Below are 24,387 nucleotides of genomic sequence, written 5' to 3'. Positions count from 1 at the left end.
TCAATTATTATTACTGTGAGCTCAGCCCAAAACTAGCTTAGCCCGAAATGTTTTGTGCTTGTATTTCAACTGGTTAAAAAAAAAAGTTATCTTAATGAAAATCAAATAATTTATGTTCTCGAGTTCTCAAGAAAGAGTAGAAATACGTGTGTAGGGATACATGAGGACTGTATAGATTTTTTTCAAAGCGATAAGAATAGTCTCTGGAAAAGGTATCGAGCAAAAGAAAAGCTTGAACTTGAACTACCAGACAGATACCCACGTTAATATTCCTTACGGAACCTCTAACGTAAAGGGTATCTGTTGGAAAAGTAGCAACACCTTCCCCAGCCCATCAAATCCATTCACCCTACTTGATCAAACATGAGAACACTTTTTCAAAGTACGGGGGGGGGGGGATTAAAATATATATAGTAACCACAAAATAATGTGAAAATTAAACATTTGTGGAAGCACAACAATGCACGTCACAGTCCAGGTACATATGTATGAAAAGGGTGGGGGAAAACATCAGTTATATAACACTGGAAAACACAGAGCAGTGAAAAATAAACATCTGTGGTAAGCGCAATGCAGGTCACAGTCCGAGAGAAAGTGATTTGCATCAGTTGAAAAGGTTTACGGAACAGGCGCTGTACGAGGTGATCGAGTAGTCCCGACGGACACGGACAATTCAAGGACACGTTCTGTTTTTAGGAAAACGATTGCACATTGTATTTAAAAAAAGGCTCATTGTGAAACACACACCTCCGACGGAAACCGATTCCAACACAATGTGCGCTTACTTCCTACTACAAGTATTTCATTCGACCAATTTTACCACTAGGTTTGCCAAGGGGTCATTTTGACCCCCTTTGAGAAAATTTCTCGTTAAAAAATTTCAATTCGTAAAAAATGCTTTACGTTAAAATATTTTAAAAAAAGTGTTAAGACCAATCAATATTTTGATCACGATCAACTACCATGACGGTAAAATTTAATGTCGCTAAACTGAAACCGAGAGAAACAGGCATCTCGAAAAGTGCTCTTTCGGGACAGCACATTTACTAGTAGAAAAACCGGGACATGATCACAGTATGTAGAGAGGGTCATCGATAAAAAGGGGGTAGCGCTTCAAACAATTTGGGAACCACTGCTATAGAGTAGTGTCTCTCAACTGCCGGGCCCTGATATCATTCATACCGGGCCACTAGTGATTAGCCGTTTCATTTTTCCTCGCTCATTTTCCGTTGGTCATTTGTTTCACCGACCCTTTGACTCACAAAAATTAATGAAATTGGACAGCGGCTTGAAAAGGTTGAGAACCACTGCAATAGAGTATAAGAAACATTCACCATCAACCAAGCAACCAATTCGATGAGAGTTTCAATCATTCAGCGTTTTCCCTGGTCGAAACGATTCTTCTTCCTGAAATATCGAGGCACTTCTAAAATTGCATCGATATCTTGACCATACGCAAGTTTTCCCTCCCGGAAAAAAAAGTATATATTTCCAAAATTTATAGCAATAATGTGTAAAAACCTAAGAATATGAACCAGTCTTGCAACTCAAGTCCAAGAACCACGAGGTAAAAACCACAGACAACTCATTCGACTTGGCCTTGAATCTTTTTTCGAGCAACGAACCTCTCTCCACGAAAAAGAATCAAAATAAAATTTATCCGACTCGTACAAACAATAGGGCGACTGTAACTTATATAACACAGCAAATCCGAGAGTTTTCGTTTTTCATAAATAAAAGCAGACACGTCATTTTAGTAGGTAGATGTAATCACTTGTGGATCAACCGGAAGGAAGACCGATCCGTAGAGAGTAAAATCCACGTGACGTCACGTTTAGTGAGTGTGTGTATCTATTCACCGACACTTTTTTTTTTTAATCGCTAAACTGCTTTCACATACACGTTTAATTACGCAACGTCCCTGTCAGTTCCGTTATATAACACGGTATTTGTTAATAGCAAGGCGGCCTGAAGACAAAAGCCTTACATAATGTTTCCAGCTGGAATCTGGGATCGCGAGCACAAGTTGAAAGTGAATTCATTCAATGTCACCTGGGCTGGATAAACCAGTTTAAGACATTTTCTTATAACATATAAAACGATACCGAAACCTATAAATCTAGTACTTGTGTGTCACGGAAACCGTTTTGATTGTAGAGAAAAAAGTTATTTCGACATTCCATTATTGATATACTGTATTTACTCGAACATAGGACAATGGTTTTTATTCCATTTTCACTGCTTCAAAAACCTAAGTCATCCCATATGCGAAAGCTAATATCTAAACAAAAAATATAAGAATTAATTAAGGAGTAACTCCAGTACTAATGATAATGCTGGCTGACTGAAAATGATGCGATTCGGGTTCATTGGAAATTAAATATTGATGAAAAAACTGAAGTCCGAATCAGGGAGTAAAATAATCAAAAATTCAAGAGAATGAAGCAATGGAAAACTAATGAGAGAAATATTTGCAGAATTAAATGAAAATTCAGAATTTGAGACAAACGATTTCAAAATTAGTGAAATTTTTCAATATTTTGGCTCCCCCCGTTTGATTCAAAAGCCATAAACGGGCGCACGTGGTCAGCAACGATGTGGAGGTAGGCGCTGGCACCGACGGACGTTTCCAGTGGAAATGAGGGTACCAAAAAAATGCTGCCCCCAGACCGTGATTCTGCCGCCACCGGCTTGAACTGTTGTCATACGGCATGCTGGCTTCATGCTGCTTGCGCTACACGTGGTTTCGGCCATCAATGTCCATGATGACAGGCGCCCTCAATGATGTACCGCGTCCTCTTGTTTAGGCCATGAAGACCAACGATATTGTATAAATAAATAAATATGGAAAAGAAATCTTGATTCTCGTCAGATCAGACAACTTTCTTCCATTCATCAAATGTCCAATTTCGGCGTTCTCTATCCCACAAAATCCGTTTTCTTCGGTTATGCAGGAAAAAAAAAGGGACCCTTGTTGGTCGCCAGCCACTAAAAACAATTCGTTTTAAAATTCGTCTTGTAGAGCGTACGGATATTCTTTGCGATGATCCTGAGTTGTATTGCGCTGCGAATCGTTGCGTTCTAGCTCTTCTGGGGCTGCACACAATCTGTGTCAGTTACCTGGCATCACAAGCGATTCATGCCCACTATTCCGCCTGAAGTTTCTTGGCTTAGCTGCCATTCTTTTTGAAGTCTCGAGAAACTGTTGTGCGAGAAAAGCCAAGGAGATTAGCGGCTTCTGAGGTGCTGGAACCACCCCTTCTTGCGCCCACAATCATGCCGCGTTCAAAGTCACTCAAATCTCTTGAACAGGTAAATTACAACGTTAACTGCTGCTTCTGACCAGGAGAAAGCTTTGTAACCTCAAATACGGTTTATTACATCAGCGCACGGGCGAGTCGAAGTTTAAGGGAGGGCGGGGTGTTCTTAACTTTTCGGCTACTGAGAATACTTTATATATATATTATTTTTTGTAAATATTCAAACATTCATTATTGTTCATCTTTGAAGACAATGCTTAAGACGATCTCTTGAACGAAGACATCAAATATGTGACAAACTGGGGATAAAACAATTTTCCGCAATAAAATCTTTTCTTTTCCCTTTTTTTCTTTCAAATATTATAATTTTATGTTAATGTAATAGTATTGTGTTACTTCAAGATGGAGAATCGGGCTCTTTTGGATTCAGCGCTCTGTATAACGGTCACGGTCAGCCTCATTAGGCTACGGAATGATGAAATAAATTAAATTTCGCTGTGTTCATTGATAAAGGTACTCATAAACGTTCTAAGCAATGCTACTCTGCAGAGACACTATTTTTGCACAGTGCAGATAAATATATATATTGTGCCACGCGTCCTGTAATTTAGTGTACAATGTCTAGCAGAAGTACTGAAAGTATGCCAATTTTACGTATAAAATTCTGCAATAAAATTGGTTTTTTTTCAAAATATCCTTGAAATGGCATTTGTTTTCTTAATTTTATACCATACCAAAACCAAAATCATGCGCTATATCAGTGTTTATCCAAAATGACTTTTAAAAAAAAAGTACCCCGAAAGAGGACAGTCGCCTTGAAATTTGAATGGTTTGAAATGAATTAACCTCCGAAAAATGGAGGTCCACAGTACTTCCAAAAGATTTTCAATAAACCAATACACATGACTTCTCATGATGGAAAAAACTAGGTTTCTCCTTCACTGTACTAGTGCCCTGAGGAAAAAAAAAGTTGTTTTGTATTTCTTAGAAAAATGTACGGAAAGAAAAGGCATTCACTGTACTAAAGTTAGACGACGTTCCCCCCGACCTGATAGCAAGGTCAGATTTTTGTGTGAAGATACTAATCGCCAGTGGGTTGAGTTTTCACGCCTACTGACGGATTGGAGCTTAAAATCACATACAATGTCCAACAACAGAAACTAGACAGTCAGAGGCATTGTCATTGATCAGTCACATTGTTAGTCAGCTTGACTTATCTTAAAATTCTGTATTCATGCAAAGAATGAGTGTTTATCTTCAGTGAATACAAAAAAAGGACGTGAAATAACTTGTATCGCAGAGAAATATTTCTTTGTGAAAATCTTGAGCAACTGCTGTCTTTAATAATATAAATGCTTCAAAAAGAAAAAAAACTTGGCGCACACACACACGCGCGTAATTTAATCCCTATGTTTAGTTTATTTTGTCACATCGCGGTCATCCTGAATTAATCTTCTCAAAATTATCCATATCAACCTCAGTGTAAACATCTAATGACGCTATTTTTTGGCAACAACTTACAGATAATACGACGATAAAGCACGCCCTTTCCTCGGAAATCTAAAAAAGACGTTTCTACGAGCATCAAACGTTCTATCGCATCTCTCTCTTTGGGCTTGAAATAATATTGCGGTTAGGCGGCATCCAACAGCATCCATTATATCAGTGTTTCTTAAAACAAGGACCGGTAAAATGTCTACAACAATTTGACAGACCGCTCGTGTCCACCACGATATTTATTTGAATTTGTGTAACAATAACTAAAATAATTCCAGATTTATTTTGTAGATGATAATGCAGAATCGCAGGGTGGGTGAAAATTCAGAATTTATAAAAGAGATTATTGTTACAGTCAGTGCGGGCCAGGTGCGACAGCCCCTGTCGCGCACCTCTTACGGGTGGCTCTAAATTTAGGAGCCAATACCGACTTACGATTAACCACGGCGACCTGGCGTCTGGGATTTGTCGAGCCCTGTCTTTGTAGCATATGGGGCTGCTCTGCCAACACCAGCTTTAGTAGGTTAGTTTTAAAGCAAAAATTAGGATTATTAGATTAATAATCTAAAATTAGGATTTTAGATAATAGAAATAGATAATCTAAGATAGGGTGGCCAGATGTGCCGGTTTTTCACCGTTTTTCGCCCTGTCCCGAAAGTCTTTTTCGGGTCACCTGTTTGTCCCGATTTTTGCTTTCGCAATGAAATAGAATTATTTTCAATATTTTCCCAATTTGACTAGCTACGTCAGATATTATGCTATGAATTTATATTTTCACCGATATATTTTTTGTCATGCTAATATTTTATATAGCCAGACACCGAACTAATTTTGAATCACTATAGCCCCGTTTACACGCGCAATATTGGGGTGTAAAAGCCACTGAACTATCGCTCTGCTATCATACTATTAGTTACCATGTCATTCAGGTCATTAGATTGTTCTACAATGCACTCTCAGACAGCAAAAACAAATATTAGGAATAACTGAAACAGCACTATAGTCAAATCACTATTAGCACGTGACACGACCAAGAAAATACATTACCCCCCCCAGATGCCGTCAACCCTCTTTTTTGAGCCAAATAATAATTTCCGCTTGAAAAATAAAAGTCTGCCTTTTAAACTACTGATTAACAGACAATCTAGTAAGGTTCGTAGAAGGGGAGACGTTATAATATGGGACGACGAGTAGTACCATATTCCCCCAATTTCCTAGTGTAATTTATCAGTATATAATATAACGCATCCCTTCATGGCATACGTCCTTCAATCACGTATATACGGGACGGCTGACAACCATTTCTCTCATCCTGATGTTTTACTCGTTTTTTCGCATCTGTGTAGATGTAGTGTAATAATATTTTCGTAATACATTATTATTATCAATGGATGTTCCAGTTTTCAACTACGACTTCCGGGATTTGTCCCGATTTTGCAGGCACCTCATCTGGTCACCCTAGCTCAAGTCTAACCATAGCTCGACTCTTATCCAAATAGAGATTCTTACGCGGACACATACAGCGCTCAATAATGTTCCACTATTGAGATCCGCCGACAGGAAATGTTATTCGTCAATGGGAAAAAAAATGAGTTTAATGGATAACTAGGGCGAAACTGAGACACCCTATATACAAGGGCTGCACCAAACGCTAATGAAAATCGGAACAACAACAACGAGAAGTTGTTGGTTGGTAATAAAAATGTCTCTGAAAGTCTAAATAACGTCCATTTAGAAATTGTTCCCATCCAGGGAGAAAAACTAAAAGGTTTACAGTCGATGCAGTGCTACGAGAAAGAATCGCTAAAGCATAAGAAATGAAATGTGCACACAACACACACAAAAAAACGATTCCTTTTTTCCCTTTTCTATAATTCCCCATTCGGATGCAAAAATTAATAGCTCAGACGTCTGACATTCCTCGTCATTGCCTCGAGCTCTCCTATCAGGAAGAGCATCAGCATCATTATTATATCAAATAGATACTTAGCAATGTGATTAGCACATAGTATAGGAAGAGCGTATTGCATGCTATAGCAAATAGCAATAGCAATTTCTTTCCAAGAACACATTTACGCTGTTGAATATTCATCCAAGATACTAGTCTTACATGCAACGCAATTTTCTTCCAGGGTGAGAAGAAAAATTCGTAGTTGCAGTAATTTAATCACTATATTTCGGTCATTAAAAATTAGATAGCCATTTGGAATAAGACTTTTAAAAAAACTGCAGGGTATAACCACGAATCGTTTGAAGGCCATATAGAGCAAAATATATTATGATGTTCGAAATAACTACGAATTTTTTGAGCTTGTCGGAAAACTATATTGGACCCCCGTAGAGGATGTTTAAGTATTATTTATGAAGACAAATTTCTGGAAAGTGGTTTTTTTTTTGCTCCCTTGACGAGCCTCACTCAGCTGCTGTTCGAAATACAACATTATAACATAATCTGACAGATGCGGGAGGTGGGAGTCCTTCGGCAACTTCGGAAGGCCACATGATGTTTTGGTGACGTGACACAAAGCTCCTACGTTTCTCACTCATACAGATCTTTTCATAATCATTTATCAGTCTCCCCCCCCCCCTTTAAGCTAATGTAATGCTATCAAAAGGACCTCCCATATTAGCTCTTGGTGGTTTGATCATTTGATCAATGGTTTTCCCTCAAACAAGAAACAACTTCAAAAAATAGACTTAAGTATTTGTTTTTCACGAGAAAAAGTCGCAATTTTTCGTGATATAATCTTTAAATTTCGTGATATAGACGTGTTTTTCAAAAGGTGGTCCGCGGGCATTCGGGATGTCAGTAAGAGGTTGCTGTAACAAGGTTTCCAGCAAAATCCACTTGATCATTTTTCCGGATTAAAACTCGAAAATTTCCGTGACCAAATCTCCGGAAGAAAATGACATAATTCAAACCCTTGACCTTCCAAATGGTGACACCCGAGATGGAAATTCCAGCACCGATTACACAAGTCCAGACATGTCGACGGGAGTTGGCCATTGTTTTCTTCTACTAACAAACACACAATTCACGCACAATCTGGTTTTCCGTAACCGCATGGCATTAACCGGCACTCAAGAGGGTAGCGACATCAAAAAGGTTGGGAAACACTGTCCTACACAAACCTCTATGCGAGAACCCACAAGTCAATAAAACAATTCCAACGGTATCATCCTAAGTTGCCTCTATGCTTTGATTGACATGGGCATACACAGGATTTTCTCAAGAGGAAAGGGTTCGTACTGGTTTGGACACCCTTCTCCCATGCGTACGCCACACGGGCCTACGACTACGTTCAATATAATTTGATCCTCAAAATATCTCGCGGTGTCTGTCGCCCTCTTTACGCAGAGAGCAGGCAAACCTAAAACATTATACTGAGAAATTGAATTTTCTGGATGTTATGCCGAAACTGATATTTGGAAAGAAAAGTGATTTGTCTCCTCCGGGAATCGAACCCGGATCCCCTTGCATACCGGGCAAGTGCGCTAACCAATACACCAGAGACACACTTTTCAATTCCAACACGTAGAGTGAAGTGCTGAGCGGTCATAGCAGCCTCCCTCAACTACAGCAATTTTCGCCCAAGTTGGCGCTTTGTATGAAGAGATGCTATTTCTTCGGCCTGAAATATATCCAGAGCCTGAAATAAATCAAGAAAATTCAATTTCTCAGTATATTTCAGGCCGAAGAAAACACCATCCTCTTCATACTAAAACATTAGGCTTGCATAACATGAAAATTCAAGCATTCGCCATCTTCAATCCAAAATATAGAAAACAGATGGCGGCCTACCGTCACCTATGGCGCTTTAAGGGGGCCTAGAGTGCCACAGAGCACCCATTGGGAATCTCAGAAATAGGGCAACCAATCGACCCGGATATCCAGTAGTAATTAAGCACAGAGGCATCGCGAAAAAGAGTAGAAATAAGTATATAGCAATATAGTAAGTTGACGAAGGTAGATGTTGGAAACTAAAACAACGATTCAATCAGAAATTTTTAGTCGAATTAATTATTTTATGAATCGACATATTCAAAATAATTAGTGGTTTCGGATTTTTTCTATCAATTATCATCTCCATTAACATTGCCATACCAAATTCTATATCTACTCTATAATATAAAATAAACTCGAAAAGGGCCTGTTTCTAAGCAACCGAAATTAGCGACGATTTTATGTTACGGAAATGGGTGACGGAAATCTGTTACGTTTTTGTGTAACGGAAGTCGGTTACGATTTTGGGTAAATATTCATTTAACTGTAGCACATATCGGGACCCATTTGACCCATCGGGACCATGTTATGTGCATGCACCGAGAGGCTCCCACATCCTACAGCAGGGCCCCTAGACCGGAATTTAGATGTCGAGCCCACAAACCAGCTTTTCAGGGGCTCCTTTGTTGTTAATTTATAGTGTGAAATATAAAAAAGTGATAAGAATCATTCCGGCCCCTGTCAGCCCTGACCTTGTGGGGGGTCATGCCGAGAGGTATGTATAATATACATATAACACCAGTGCTCCCAACACACAGAGTCCGGGTACCCGGGGGGGATTGCACGTATACCTTCATGGGGAAGTTAAAAGTTTTCATTTCCAGGGGCCCTTGATATGGATCTCATTGTTTTCTTGCTGCTTTAACGTTGAAAAATTTGCCATAGCGAGAGCCCAAGATATATCCAGTCTGGGGCCCCCCATAAAATTTGCGAATTCGGTCACGGGTAGTTGCGTGGGTGGGCCTGGATTTTATTCGTTGGTAAAACGAATACAAATAAAAAATTTTCATGGCACTCGCAGCGAGGGATGACCAACAAGCTTCCAAGTCGGGGCTCCATGTTTACAGGTTTCCTTTTGGGGGACCTGGATGAATATCATCCTTTTCTTTTGTAGAATTAGCAGCAGCGGAAGACCGAGATAAATCCGGTCTGGATTCCCCACTAAAAATCTGAGTATTGGGTCCCCACTACTGGATGGGGGCCCTGGATTTCTTTCGTTGCAAAATTGATGAAAATTTAAAATTTCCGTGGCCCCTCACCGGGTAGATGTCCGACAAGCCTCCAGGTCGGGGCCCCATGGAAATGTTGACAGGTTTCATTTTCGGTGTCCCTTGATGAATCTCATTGATTTTTGTTGTTTAACATTGTAAAATTTGCAACACATCGGTAGCCTGAGATAAATCCTGTCAGGGGCCCCACTAAAATTCAGCGAATTGAAGTCTGGGGACCCCATGGGCAAGTTTTCTGGGGGTACTTGATGAATCACATTTGTTTTTTGTTGCTTTATTATTGCAAAATTCGCTTCTTCAGTAAGCTGGTGCATTCACACGTCCCTTTCCATAGCACGCTGATGAAGCGGGATGAAATAAACAAGATATGTTGTGAAGAGAAGTTGGGGGGGGGGGTGTTGGCCGCATTCCCCCCCCCCCTCCGAAAAGTCATATCCTCTCCCGTTAGCTCTCAATTTTCAAAATGAAAGCCATCTCTTTACTGTTTTTTGAAATATATGATTTTGAATATTGTTTCATCCCACTCAGAACATAAATGAGAGGTCGTAAAAATTTTAAACTGAATTTGTTAGACTTCATCGTGGCAATTTGCAACTGTGATCGATTTCATTCAACAAGTTTATTGTGTGCCGATTAAAAGCCGTGGCGCAACCATGGTCCCCGCGTCTAGGGCATGGCCCCTAGACTGATATTTTTATCGGTTCCCCAAGCCAGACTTTTCACGGCCTATTCTATAGTGAATTTATGGTATGGAAAAAGAAATGATAATTGTCCCTTGCGTGGAGGGGGGGCATGGATGCAGGGCTATCCTGAGAGCACCATGAGCCAAGTGATTATTTAAAGGCCCTACCAGGCAAATGTATGTGCATTTTCAACTATATCTCATTTTTGTGAGGCTTCTCTTCTCTTAAACCCCTGGGCATGCTTGGAGGACCCATGCGTTAAGACGGCATTGCATGTATGCAATATGTAAGTCTTCGGAAACTTCGAAGTTAAAAATGGGGAAAAAAATCTCAAAATTGTTAGCGATACTTCATTCAAGCCCGGCAAATTTAAATGATCACAGACGTTGTGCAACTTTGATCAAAGCAAAAAACATTTTTATTTTTTGGTATTGTAAAAATTTGGAAAAAAACACAAAAGAGGAAAAAAACTGGTTTGCTTTTTCTCTATTTCGGAGAATTTTGCAGGATTTTGAAGTGACGTCATTAATCTTTAAAGCGTTATAACTCATTAATTAACGGATCAAATCAAAAAACTGCAAACTCTTTTCCATATCTGTTTTTCGCAAGAAATCACGTTTGTAATTATTCTGCGGTCGATAGTTACCACCCTGTATATCAACACATCAAAAAATAGAGAAGGCGGTGAAGTGTCTCGTACATCTCAGCAATAAACAATTAGCAGTCATTTCAAAAATCTCATTTCTCGAACACCACGGCCTCTTACATATACGTATATCCACACGCACACATGGAGGCAGTTATTCGGAGACGTCACGAGTTTTTGTTACAGCAGCAAACGCAAAAGAGGCCCTACAACAACTTCCAATTCAAAGAGAAATACAGTAATAATAAAAAAATAAAGAATAGATGACGGAGAAGAAGAGAGTGAGTTGTTAGCATCAAAAAAGAGCCTAATGAGCTTGTAAGAGTATACGGGGCATTGCTAAAGTAAAGACATGATTTGGGCATACAAAAAAATAATTTAAAAAAAATAAGTCGAGTGAAGAAAACAAACAGGAAAAAGAGTTTTCTGGTAACATAACATGCATAGAAGAAAAAAAAGGAAGAGCGAAGTTAAATGTCAGAGACAGACTCAAATTACAGAACATTGAACTTTAAAAATTGAAACGCCAATGGTCCTCGACGAATCGCGTCGAGAAGTTCTCAGCTGCGGGGGATTATTTACTATAGACAGAGGTCGATTGTTGTCGATAGGTATTGGAATCGTATCCAGTCAATAGGATCAATCAATCGCGTGTCAATCAAATTATTGTTGCACGTGTTTGCCCTAAATACTCGGCCGCATCTGGACCGACTTCTCAGAACTGGTAAGAAATTCGGATCCCATTTCGCGCCAGCGTTATTGCGGAACATCTCGCGCCGGGAGATAAAATTCAACCGCCCGAAACACCAGCTTTCTGTTGGATTCTCTACGGAAGTACATCTTCGTCTAGTGTTGCTTTACCATTTATTTGGAAATGTTGCTCTCAAGCAACATGGTTTTCTTATATTTATCAAGTAAAAGCATTTGATATTTTTTTACCTCGTTCCGGAATTGATGCAACTCCTAAACATTCGATTTTTACTTGTGAGCTGTTCATGAAATGTCTATAATTACTAGCAGAATGGCTCAAAGATACACACACACGTCTTCTTTCTTGATAGGCACAGCAAAAACAATTTTGGAAGGAAATACCATGTGTTGAGGAGACTAATTGCTATGCATTCTTCAACAGCGATGGAAAAGTAAGTTGACAAAAAATAAATGACATTTTTACTTTATTCAAATCTATGCAATTTGGGGGGGTTTTTTTTTGTTATTTACATTCAGGGTACCTCATTTGCTTAATATATAACTCCCAAAAATTTTTTCCTCTGGGTATTTCAATGCTTGCAAATTAAAAAGTTAACCTTTTTAAGCTCGTGACCGCCTTCTTTGGACTCTTATATTTTCTTATAGCCCTTGTGTTTTAACAGGGGTGGCTCCTACAGTCCTACATCCAGGAATGAAAACCTCTCTACTCGGATTGATTTCTGAGTAAGTTTAGAGTGCCCCAAAAAATTTATAAATGTAAATGTTCTTCGGACCCCCGGCAAAACCATTCTCCTAGACGGGTTCGACGAAGTAGGATTCCTTTGAACATGGGGATTCGATTGAGATTTTAGAGGGTTAATTTTCTTTCGAACGAGAAAATTTACTCGTTTTTACATCGCTTTATTTATACTGATTATTATTCGTTAAAAGAAACTATGGCCTTCATCTTATTACCACAAACGGTTTAAGGGACAAAAAAAGGTTAAAAACCCCAAATCTAGGAGATGATGGCCCTGTCATTCTCCTTTGTGTGGAGATTCTAGAAGTAATCGTACTTTATACTACATACTACGATTGAATTATTATTTCTTGGGACCTCTCCTTGGGCCCCCCCCCCTTCATTATTCTCACCTGTGTCCCCCGCCCCCAGAAAACCCTAGTGTCACAAAAGTTATTGTTACTGATAATCATTAGTAGGGATGGGCTAGGATTTTTATGCCCGAAACACTTCTAAAAAAATGCATTTATGCCCTTAAAAAACTAAATGTTCTATAAAACGAGAAATATGTCCCAAAACATTTTTCATTCCTATCTTGAATAACAAAAGATTTAGCAAAATAATAAGATAAAGAGAAGTGTTGATGCAGTGTAGACTATTTTGAACCATTACTTATTGAATGAACAGAAATGACTTATGTTTTACCAACCACTACAAGTATCAGAGAATCAATAACATAGCTTGCTTGCACCTTTTTTTTTACAGTTAATGTACCAAGCACACACACACACAGAAATTTTTAATGTAAAAACAGGGAAAAAAAGAAAAACAATTTTTTTTTCTCGTCTACTAGTCATTGAAGACCTCATATATGTTTTTCGGTGTTGATGTGCTGCAGCACATTGGTTTTCCTTTCTGCAGCAACTTTAGCATCGCACAGTTTGCCCCCCAAAGCAGAATGTTTTGCATTGTTCTGCAATGAGCCCTCGACTGACTGGAAATGTTCTGCAGTTCCCATAATAGTGTTTTCTACATTTTTCTTAAAATTCTTCCCGATTGACGTCGCAGACTTCGGCATATTCTGCTTTGGGGAGTTTGCCATTACTGCGTCAGCTTCTGCAAAATCGGGACTTGGCTGCTCAGGGCAGCCGGGAAAATGTCTCGGGGCCTCGAACTGCTTCATGGGGAGCGGTTCGAGGGCAAGTGGGTAGCGATAACACAAATTTAGAAGAGATTGATGTAGGAGCTTAATCAAGAGTACAGTGCAGTGCCCTGAGCTGACACTAGAGGTGGGGGGGGGGAAGGAGGGCAACGGCCCGGTCGCCAGATTTAGGAAACAAGATGTTACAAAATCATCGAATTTTTCAGTGTGGGGGGGGGGGTCAAAATCATTTGTCCCCCACTCCTCCCAAAAATCCTAGTTACGACCCTGCCAGAGCCTGTTCCCTTACGAGTAGGGGCAAAGCAAATATGATTTTTTTTTTGTTTGAGGACACTTATATGTATTGCTCTTTGAGGCAGAGGCGTATGCAAGGGGAGGGAGTGTGTATGGGCTCGTGCCTATGAATGTTAACTGGTCCTCTAGAAGGAGCCACGACAGTCGAATCGTTTTACGAGTGTCACATCCAGAAATTGTTTTAGTACATTATTGATCTTGTTTGAACGTTTTGGATTTACTATTGAGCCAAGCAACGCCGGACATGGCCCCAACAAGGATAGGGACAGACAGGGCCTGATCTCTGCACGAGCAAGTGGGACATTTGGCCAGGGTCCCCATAATTTTGGAGGCCCCGAAATCCAAACAACATATATTCACTGACTCGGGGATCGAAGGCAGAAAAATTTAAAGAGCGGCAAACTTCAGATAGGACGCAAAAACCGTTATAAAATCCAGTATCTCAGAAAATGGGACGGCAAAATCATGTTTTCAGCTTCTCACAAAAATCCTAGTTATTGCCTGCACTGACCAACCAATCATCTTCGACCTTTGTCGCAAAGGACCCCCCCCCCCCTATTTCTGCTTCGCCCAAGACCTCTCCATGTTGGGAATGGACCCTACACAGTGGCTCCAGACCGAGACGATTCTCATCATTTTTAACTAATTCGCTACAGATGGGCCCCCCACCCACCAAAAATCACAGCCTCAAGTGCATGCTGTCCATGACGGTGGCGATCTAAATAATTATAACTACCAGAAGTTATAAATTATCACAAACTCAGATATATAAGGCTCTTAATTAAGTTGACAGTTGTTGTCCAGCCCGGGAAGGACAGAAGAATTCACATCATTTTAAACAATACATTTATTATACAGGGGGTCCGCGGAAGATCAAAGCATAGGGGGTCTTGACGAGGGGACTGTAAGAAGAAACGACAAAATCTAAATAATTATACTTCTAGCAAAATTATAAGTCATTGTACTAGGCAGTGCCGTCTTAACGCATTGGCCCACCTGGGTACGGCCCAGGGGCCTCAAGAAAAGAGGGGGTCCCTAAAAGACATTCGATTGAAATTTTCTAGAATTTACCAGGTAAGGCCTTTTTCTAGAATTCACCAGGTAAGGCCTCAAAAAAAATCGCTTGGCCCGGGAGGGCCATTATGCTGATTATGACACGGCCCTGAAACTCGGATAGACAACGTTCGTAATAAAATTTCTTCAAATCACACTAAAATTATATGCAAAAAATATCTAGATCATTTTGATCACAAAATATTTTCCTCTCAGTTCACATCAACTTCTAGGTAAATGTTCGAAATATTACTCGAAGCGCGTTCGATTCATTTGCATACTCGGCGAGCTCATTGCGAATACCAAAATGGTTTTTTTTTAATTTATTTAGTTCGTGGAATTGGGTTAGGTTATCGCTCACAGAGACGAGATGATGAAAAAAAAAATATATATATATCTTACCGTCGTTTTTCCTTGACGACAGGTGGTATAACTGTACCTCCACACATCCTAGATATGACAAAGTCTCTAATAAGTATCCAAAAGAATGTTTACGACCACCATATACGACAACAACAACAATAATCAATAAACAAAAAATCAAATCGCTCACGAATTACGCGCTACTACAACAACATCCATGTAAAAATCATATGCTCACGTGTCTGAGAGAGTGGTTAAAAACAAGATTCTCGTTTGTGGGAGCATTTCAGCCCTCTGTGTTGACGTCACGGTCCGCTCTTCGAATGTGTCGCCCTCTGTTGGGCACAATACTAAACAAACAAAATGATATTTCTTCTTTTTTTACGAGGTTTTAGTGGAATTTTCTATTGTAACGGGATTTGGGCGTCTAGGAATTCTCTCTCTCTCCCCGCGCTCACAATAACAATGTTCCTCTCTCTCTGGAAAAATATAATAATACAAGCTGGTATTCAACTTGAGGCCTTATGTGTCATGTCCATCCATCCCTCTTCTTTGCCTTCTTTTTTTTTTGTGGGTTGTTATCACTTGAGTCCTCGGTTGAGGGAAGGGAAATGATAGATTAGGTTCGTTCTTGGTTCACGAGGTGAAACCCGTGTTGTGTGTGTGTTCATGCCAGCCGCCCTCTTTTCTTCTCCTTGCAAGAAACTGCCGTATCGTACCGAAAATCACACGCCGCTGATAAAAATTCGGAGAAAAATAAATATACAGGTTCCACTGTATTCGGATTGACGAACACCGATTTCAGCAAAATACGCCTATAACGAAATTTTCGACCGATCTTCAAATGTGGAATCGTAACAAATTTTGTAATCTTACCTAAATCTGTAAATTTACCTTTCTGTAACTGCTAATAATGCCTCCGCTCTTTCCTTGGAAGACATTCTAGTAAGGCTATTTTGGGTACTGTAAAATCCTATTTTGCTAAATCTTATTTTGGTTGCATAAAAACTCATTAAGAAGAAAGATTGAGGTTATTTATTCCCAAGAGAATCTAACCTGCAAACCACCTCCAGTGCACATCTGCCAATCTCAAGCTAGATTCGGATGGTGGTTGTGGTGGTTTCATCTTGTGTAAATTAACTGTGAGAATGTTCAAGTGTGAAATGCTGCTCATTTCTTCAAAAAAATCATAGCTATACACTTGGTTGAAAGTCAAAAATGGAAGAAAAAGTGAAGTAACACACAAAACAAAATTCGGGATTTTATATTATTTTGTTTGAATTGTTCGAAAAAATTGAGACGAAAAAATTTTTCTGGTGTCCATGATGAATAGACATAATATTTTGCATGCTTACATTTGGCAAAAATGATTTAAATCCAAAGCGTTCAGTCTACAAAAACGTCAAGGAAAGAAAAAGTAATTATTGGCACATGTTTGTGTTGACGTATTTAATTACGTGAGATTTTAATTGAATTTTTCATTTTCATTAAAAAAATATCTTATTTAAATCTATTCAATTTAAGAATGTTCAGATTACTGAGAAATGCGTTTCGTGCATGTAAAATGTTTCATTTCGTTTAACGCATCCTTTTCCCAAGGCAATACGGATGTAACAAAGTTCACTTATGACGAATAGTTTGGCTGTTTTTGTCGACTTCGTTATAAGCGGTGCGACTGTATATAATATCAGGGCTGCCCTTACGAGATGCGGAACCCGGTGCGAAAATGATAACGGAGCCCCGATGTTTTTCTTCTGTGAGAGAGGGAGAATAGCAAAATTCAAAAAATGAAAATCATGAAAATTCAGAATATATGAAAGAAATAATTTCAGAATTAGTGAAGATTCAGAATAAAATAAAGAAATAATTTCAGAATTAGTGAAGATTCAGAATAAAATAAAGAAATATTTCGAGAAACTGATGAAAATTTAGAATAAATTAAAGAAATACTTCCAGAATTGATGAAAATTCAGAATTCCACAAATTTAGAAAATACAGTATTCCAGAAATTATAAAAGTTCAAAATTTCGGAAGTTATTGTAAAACCCAGAATTCCAGAAACGATGAAAATTCTGAAAAAATGAAAGAAATTTCAAAATTGCTATGAGTTCAGAATTTATTTTAAAAACTATTCCCGATGTGGTAAAATTTCAGAATTTATCAAAGAAATAAAATTATTCCAGAATTATTCCTTTCTAGATGAAAAAATGCAGATTTCCAGATTTGATGAAAATTCAGAATTTATAAAAGAAATTATTACTACCGTAAGTTTGCCCCCCCCCCCCCAAAACGCGCGGCCTGGTCCGACCTCACCTGTCGCACACCCATAAAGGCGGCTCTGACTATCATTCAGAGTAAACTTGGACGCTTTCAACCAGCTTTGGTCAGCAAGTGTAGCGAGATATTTCAAGGAGAGATTTATACTCAAGCAATAAGGCTATGACTCCTATATCCGGTTTTTCCCGACACTTTTTTGAGTTCCTCGTGTAGCAACGGTGCCCTGATATAAAGTATCGAATTCCAATCCCATTTCAAAGGAAAAGTTGCCATAAAATATATCATCTGATATTGATTGACTAAGTAGTATGTTTTGAAATAGAGGTAGCCAACCCGCGGCTCGAGTGCCACAATTGGCACAATGTTATCAGGACTGTGTGGCACGCTTTTCAAAAGTTGAATAAATTTATTCAATTTTTCACGCAATAAAAAAATACTTCCCAACCCTTAAACAATTCTTTTCTTATAAATGATGGTCTTGTTGGCTGCCAAAGCTATATTTATGTGGTAGGCACTCTTAAAATTAGAATTATGTGATTACTTACTGTTCAATGCGATTTTATTGAGTTTTTCATCTTTGGGCAGAGTTGCAGAGCGTCCAATGTGTACAAGATTCAGGTTAGTCCGCACTGGGGACATGCATTTTATACAACAATTACATAGTATATCTATCCGTGAATTCTTGGGGGTGGGGACTAAGCACCCTAAGTGCTCATGTTCCGGTGCCTATGCCCAACATGGTGTAGGTAAGATAAACTTTTCTATGTACCTAGATAAGAGTTCGATACAGAGTTCGTTAATACCGATATACCTAGCCTACATACACTCTCTGCATTGCGGTAATCGAATTTATGACTTAGGAAAAAAAAAACAATTTAGAACTCAAGAGTGACAAATTGAACATTTTTACGAAAATAAGAGCACGGCCGAACAATATTTTTCAAAAACGGAAAGAATGCCCGTTTCCCGTAAAAACGGGACGTATGGTCTGCGTGTTAAAATGTGTATGGTGGCACGTACATTGAAAATAATGTTGATTTTAATACGGCTTGGAAAAGGTTGACCAGCCTCCCACTTTAAAAGTGCCCTCCCCCAGAGTCGATTCCTCAAACAATGTAAATTCGTCAATAAAATATTTGATAGACTAGCAACAAGAGAGAAACGTCCGAAAAATCCGATACAAGCTTTGACGTGTGTCCAATATAAGATAAAGATGTTCGTTCTCCATAAACACGAAAACAAAAACGCGTCATCTCAAAAAGGGACAAGATCAAGGTGCAAAGTCTCTTTTGATTAAAGACAAGCTTTAACCTCCTTTTTATGCAGATATTTTCCATGAGTTATTTTATTAACATTATTATCATTTAAGGAGAGACTTCGAAACAGAAGTCTCTGACATTTTTTCACAGCGGCAGAATATTCAATAGAAATGGGACGAATATTCGGCTACTATTCGGCATGCGGCCTAATCGGCCCTTTTGACTAATATTCGGTTTGGCCGAATAATGCTTAGGTATTCGGCCGAATATTTGTGTAAATCAAAGTACAGTACACCTACATCAAACCAATTTTCAAAGATTATATTAATTAGAATTTTTTTCAATAATTAAAAATTTACTGCATATATTTTATCGCGTGGTGTATATTCGTTCCTGTGAAAGAGGGTTATGTCAGGGTGAATTTCTAGGATAAAGAAACTGAAAATAGAATACTACTGCAATAAAAAGTGGAAGTGAGCATGAATTGGATATAAGTTCTCTAACTGAAGGATGTGCCTAGACAAGATACATATTGAGCAACGAAAGAAGCCAAAAAGGGGGCAAAGAACATCTAAAGAAGAAAAATAAGCAAATAAGTCATAAATTTTATGATGCATTACATAAAATGGCGTATCGGAATTCTACACGTTATTTGGATAATTTTTCTATATATTGTACCTTTATATATAATATTCTCTCTAAACATCCTTTGGTCGATCGATCCTTTGGTATCGTGAAATCGATTCCCAATTCGTCCTTCTCAGAAACTTTCCTGACTAGGAGATCTACTACTACTACTAGTAGCTGACCTGACTGCTGACTAGGAGATACCACAACTCGTTGGGCATTTTTCCTGTTTTGGTTTTGTACTTGTATTAGTGTAACACGACCACACAGAAAAAGATTGCTACTGCAGGGAGTCCTACACCGAAGGGTTAGCGCACCAACCCCTCGGTAGGTATAAGAGAATGCAAAATGTCGAACGCTGAGAGGCGTGGTGGTAAGATGCTGGTGAAGGTTTCTGTCCCGGGTTCGAAACCGAGGGAGGGTAATAGATAAGATATTTTCCCTAACGAGCTGGAGGCGACCACCGATAGACAACGCCTTCAATTTCCAACACATCTGATTAATGGCAGTAAATTTCGATATGGCCAGAGTTGGTGTTTGTGGTGAAGAAACCTACTTAGCCCTCGCGTACACAGAAAATGACCGCAGTGAGACAAAAATGATCAAGTTATAGAAAAAAGAAAAACAATATAATTCTATTCTCTTCACGGCACATTTGCGTGAAACCGGGTTTTCTGTAATGAAAATGAGCAATGCTAAAAAGAAACAGGAAGAATCTTTGGAGAAGCTGTAAGAAAATGTCTCTGTCCAAAAAAGACTGTCAGAAACCAAATTAAGTTTTGCTTCTGAAATTTCTATTTTTTTATTATAAATTGTAAGAAACTGTTTTGTGATTGATAATTTCTCATAATAATAAATTATTATGTATATTAATCTATTATCTCTAATGATTAATCATTAATAATAATTGTTTAATAATCAACAGTAATTAATTATTGATTGTAATTAATCAATAACGATTTACTATAATAACACTGTGATTGATAGCAATTGCTGATAATTAAAATTTTCATTTTTAAAATCTCAATTTAAGCCGTGCCGTGGAAGTTGAACTGTAAGTTCAAGTGTGCCGTGGAATTTAAAAAAAGGTTGAAAAACGCTAATTTATAGAGTGGTATCCAGCGGGCTTTCTTCGTGTCCGAGAGATTATGCATTGTAAATATGTATATGGTGAAACTTGTGCCCTCCCAACCTAATAACGTTGACAGTCTCCTCAGGGGCGGATAAACTTCAACAGGGGTGCCCAAGGGTCAGAGACAGTTCCTTCTGTGTATACATCTATTCTACCTGTTATATTACATTTATTTTCCCCCGTATCCTATCCCCGACATTGTGAATGCGGACTTTCACCGGTCTGTTCTGGATCACTCCGGATTCAACCTGCGCGTGCTATCTTCAGCCGCTTTTTTTTTCAAACAAGCTTAACTTTGAGTGTAGTTTTTAGAGAGAGAAAAAATAAAAATAAAACCGGTCTTGAGCTATTTACTTCTCTTATCGGGGGTCTTTTCTGAAAAAGAAAAAACAAATTTTAGTCGCACCACACGTGCATGAGAAATGGGAGGTTTTACATGGTTTTTTAAAAGCTCATTTTAGTCACAGTCTTGGAATTGATGGCTTAATTCAGTAACTGGTCTTAACTTATGGTGTGCCGGCTGAGGGATATCGGGGCTGTCGTTTAGAACGTCTTGGGATATGGGGAAAATAAATGCACACAAAACTAGAACAATTATTGTAAGAAATCATTGCCATATTGAGGTCCGTCGAACAGTTTCATATGAAATCTCGTGCAGAATCTTCAACTGAAAATGCACGATTGCCACCGCATAATTGAAATTATCATCTCATTATAAGAATGAAGCAGGAGGTTCTTAAACCTTTACGTTCCACGGACGCCTTTGCATCGATGAAGCCACGGATCCCTTGTGCCTGTAAAATGAAGGTCCTCGGATCCTTTGCACCAATGAAACTAAGGCCACGGACCCCTTGAACCGATAAAATGAAGGCCACAGGCCCCTTGCACCAACGAAATGAATGTAATGAATGTAAAAGACTGGCCCGTAGTGTGCTTTCTCGGGGAAGGCCCGTTGCAGACTTTTCCTTTTGACACCTCTTGAAAGGCTTATTATTAGGCAAAACAAATGTAAAGGTTTGTGGGGCCTGGGGCCAGGGCTGTCATTTCAACTTTTTGCAGGGGTGGGGGGGGGGGGCAAAGCACAGGTACTCAATGTATGTATATATATATTTTTGTATATATATATACTATTTTTAGTGTATTTCCAAAAGCCAGGGGGGGGCCACCGTCTCCCCCTGCACCCCTAAATGACGGGCCTGCCTGGGGCCGAGGCTGCTCACTAGAGCAGTGTCCCAGTTGCCCCAGCCTTGTTACGGCCCTGGTTACGGATCCTTTTTCAGAATAAAACAGTGGATCCCGCTTATAAAATTTTTAAAAAAATCGTCATGAAAAATCTTTGTAAGTGGGAAAACGTTCTAAACAAAAATTTCGATGAGTATTAGTAGAATTGGGACCACAAAAATGAGTCGGACAAATTTGCAAAACTTTCTAAGAGGGAATGTTATAAGCGGGATCCACTGTATTCAAATATAAGTATTAGAGCCCGGATTATATGCAAATGCATATGCACATATGCATTTGCATATTTTAGCTTTTTTGGCATCAATGCATATAAATGCATAAAATCAAAGAATTTTTAGGATGAGTGAAAATTTTTTAAGGTTTATTATTAAAGCACGATCACACTTTTTTATAATTTTTCAAATGAATATTGTTCGTAATATTTTCATATAACCTCGGTTTTTTTTTCTGTGACTCCGATCTAGTGGATAGAAAAGATGTTCGTAATAATTTCCAAATTGTTTTATTGTAACGCCATTTCGAGAGATAGTGTCAAAAGTGTTCGGTTTTTCTAGAAATAGCTAGGCTTTTAGGTAGGTTAGGCAATAGCATCAAAATTCTAATTCTTATTTTGTTAATGAGCAGCTACGGCTCACTAGAAATTAAAAATGCTTAATTAAAAAAATACATAGAAGTTATTTGCATATGTAGATGCATGTGTGAGGATATTGTTTTATAAATGGATATCCACAAATAAATAGAAAGTAATGCATTTTTAAAACATATCTGCTTTGTTTTTGGCGCAGATTTTGGAATTTTCAACTTTTTCATGATTGTTAGTGCATGTTTGGAGATTTTAATGCATATTTTTGCTTATGTTTTGTGCATATGTGCATATGTTATATGCACTGAAATATTTGCATATTTCAGAGCATATTTAGCCCTTTTTTAGTGCATATAATTCGAGCTCAAATAATTATCATCCGCGGCGTCTCGACGGGTAGGCAAACGGGCACAGACACAATGCCCTAAGCCACACTGAGGGACCCCTATCACTGAACTTGTTTTTCTATAATTCCGAATTTTTCATTAAATTTTTGTTTCTTCAACATTGAATTTAATTCCGTTTTTACGGATTGTATTCGATGTTATCCAGGAAAAGCAGTTTTTACAGAAGTAAGAAGTCGAAAGCACTGTACGCTCCTAAAAACACTCTGAGCTTGTTAAGACGGAATGGTTTTTTTATTACTAACATGGCTGAACAATTTCGTTGTTTTCTTTCCATATGTTAATAGAAATTTCAAAAGTATTCTTCTCACGGTGCAGCTTCTTAATCATGATCATTTGATCATTTTTGTCGCACCACGATCATTTTCTGCACACGAGGGCTAATTAGACCGGGACCTACAATTTATTGCCGATTCCGAACGGCAGGCTTGTTTTTTATACTCGTCGAGGGATTGGTGCGCTAACCCCTCGATGGGGGATTCCCTGCGGTAGCAATTTTTTCTGTGGTTATGTAGGAATTTGTTAGGAATTTACACGAAATGTTTCGCGGTCCGGTAAGAAATTCCTACGGACCAGCGATTGAAGAACACACATGAGAGTAGCAAAATCGACAATTTTTCCCTCAAAAACGGGACAGAAAATTACGGTAATTTCAGTTCAATATGCCTACTTATTGAAATTTCCAACATTTACGTTATTAACAATTACAATTAACTTGGAATCTAATAATGCCAAGATTATCCGAGTTCGGTCCAGTTAGCTCGAATAATTGATGATTTAATCTATATTAGAAAAACACTAAATCGAATCACAGAAGAAATTAATCTAAATTCATGGCGCGTGTAGAGAAACGTAGAAATTTCGAGAAGCAGATAAAAGTTCTTGTTTTCTGTCCGTTATATTGAGGTTCATGGAGGGTGGGGGGTGGGGTAATAAATGTTTTCGGAACGGCACTATCTCTTAGGATACTATCCACATATTTATTCGCTGATAATCGACCCCCTCCACTTGCCCCCGTCAAGCAAACAAATGGTCTGTTTTGATGGACCCTCAATTTTTCCTTAGATCTATGTTTGTTTATTACGAATCTTATCGCCTCATTTCTGCTTCGGCTTGTGTAAACGATGAATCCATGGTGTTATTGTGGATCGTAGAAAAAACGATACGGATCGGTCTGAACGGTGACTAAAAATAATGGAATTTTACCGACAGCGAGGAAAAATCACACTGTGATCGGCTACCGACGGCGTAATTTGTGCCGAAAATTCTTTTCTATTTATTTTATGTGGCTCAGAATGTTTTTGGAATAATTTGTATACAATTTTTTTTTTCTTTCCGTGTGTGAATATCTTAAATTTTGTTTCAAAGGGAATGAAGAATTTAGAAGTTCCGTCCGCTAACGCATGGGCCCCCACCTGGGCATGGTCCCCCACATCCTGAAGCAGGGCCCCTAGGCTGGGATA

The 24,387-nt window shown here is 38.7% G+C and overlaps 1 protein-coding gene across 1 annotated transcript in view; it reads right to left on the bottom strand.

Annotated features, from left to right (window-relative positions):
- The window catches only part of LOC149082982 (uncharacterized), a 317,105-nt gene extending 301,453 nt beyond the window's left edge, over positions 1-15,652 (bottom strand). Inside the window, exon 1 of the mRNA XM_089236028.1 lies at positions 15,440-15,652. Coding sequence (XP_089092154.1) covers positions 15,440-15,486 — 47 coding nt within the window. The 5' untranslated portion in view covers positions 15,487-15,652. The remainder of the gene's footprint in view (positions 1-15,439) is intronic.
- Positions 15,653-24,387: the final 8,735 nt, after the last annotated feature.

This window comes from Pholcus phalangioides, unplaced genomic scaffold (genome assembly GCF_987345545.1).
Source record: "Pholcus phalangioides strain wild (caught in Gottingen) unplaced genomic scaffold, Ppha-v1.0 ptg000009l_1, whole genome shotgun sequence".
Lineage (NCBI taxonomy): Eukaryota > Metazoa > Arthropoda > Arachnida > Araneae > Pholcidae > Pholcus > Pholcus phalangioides.
Note: the sequence above shows the minus strand (reverse complement) of the source record. Positions and strands in the feature narration are given on the sequence as shown.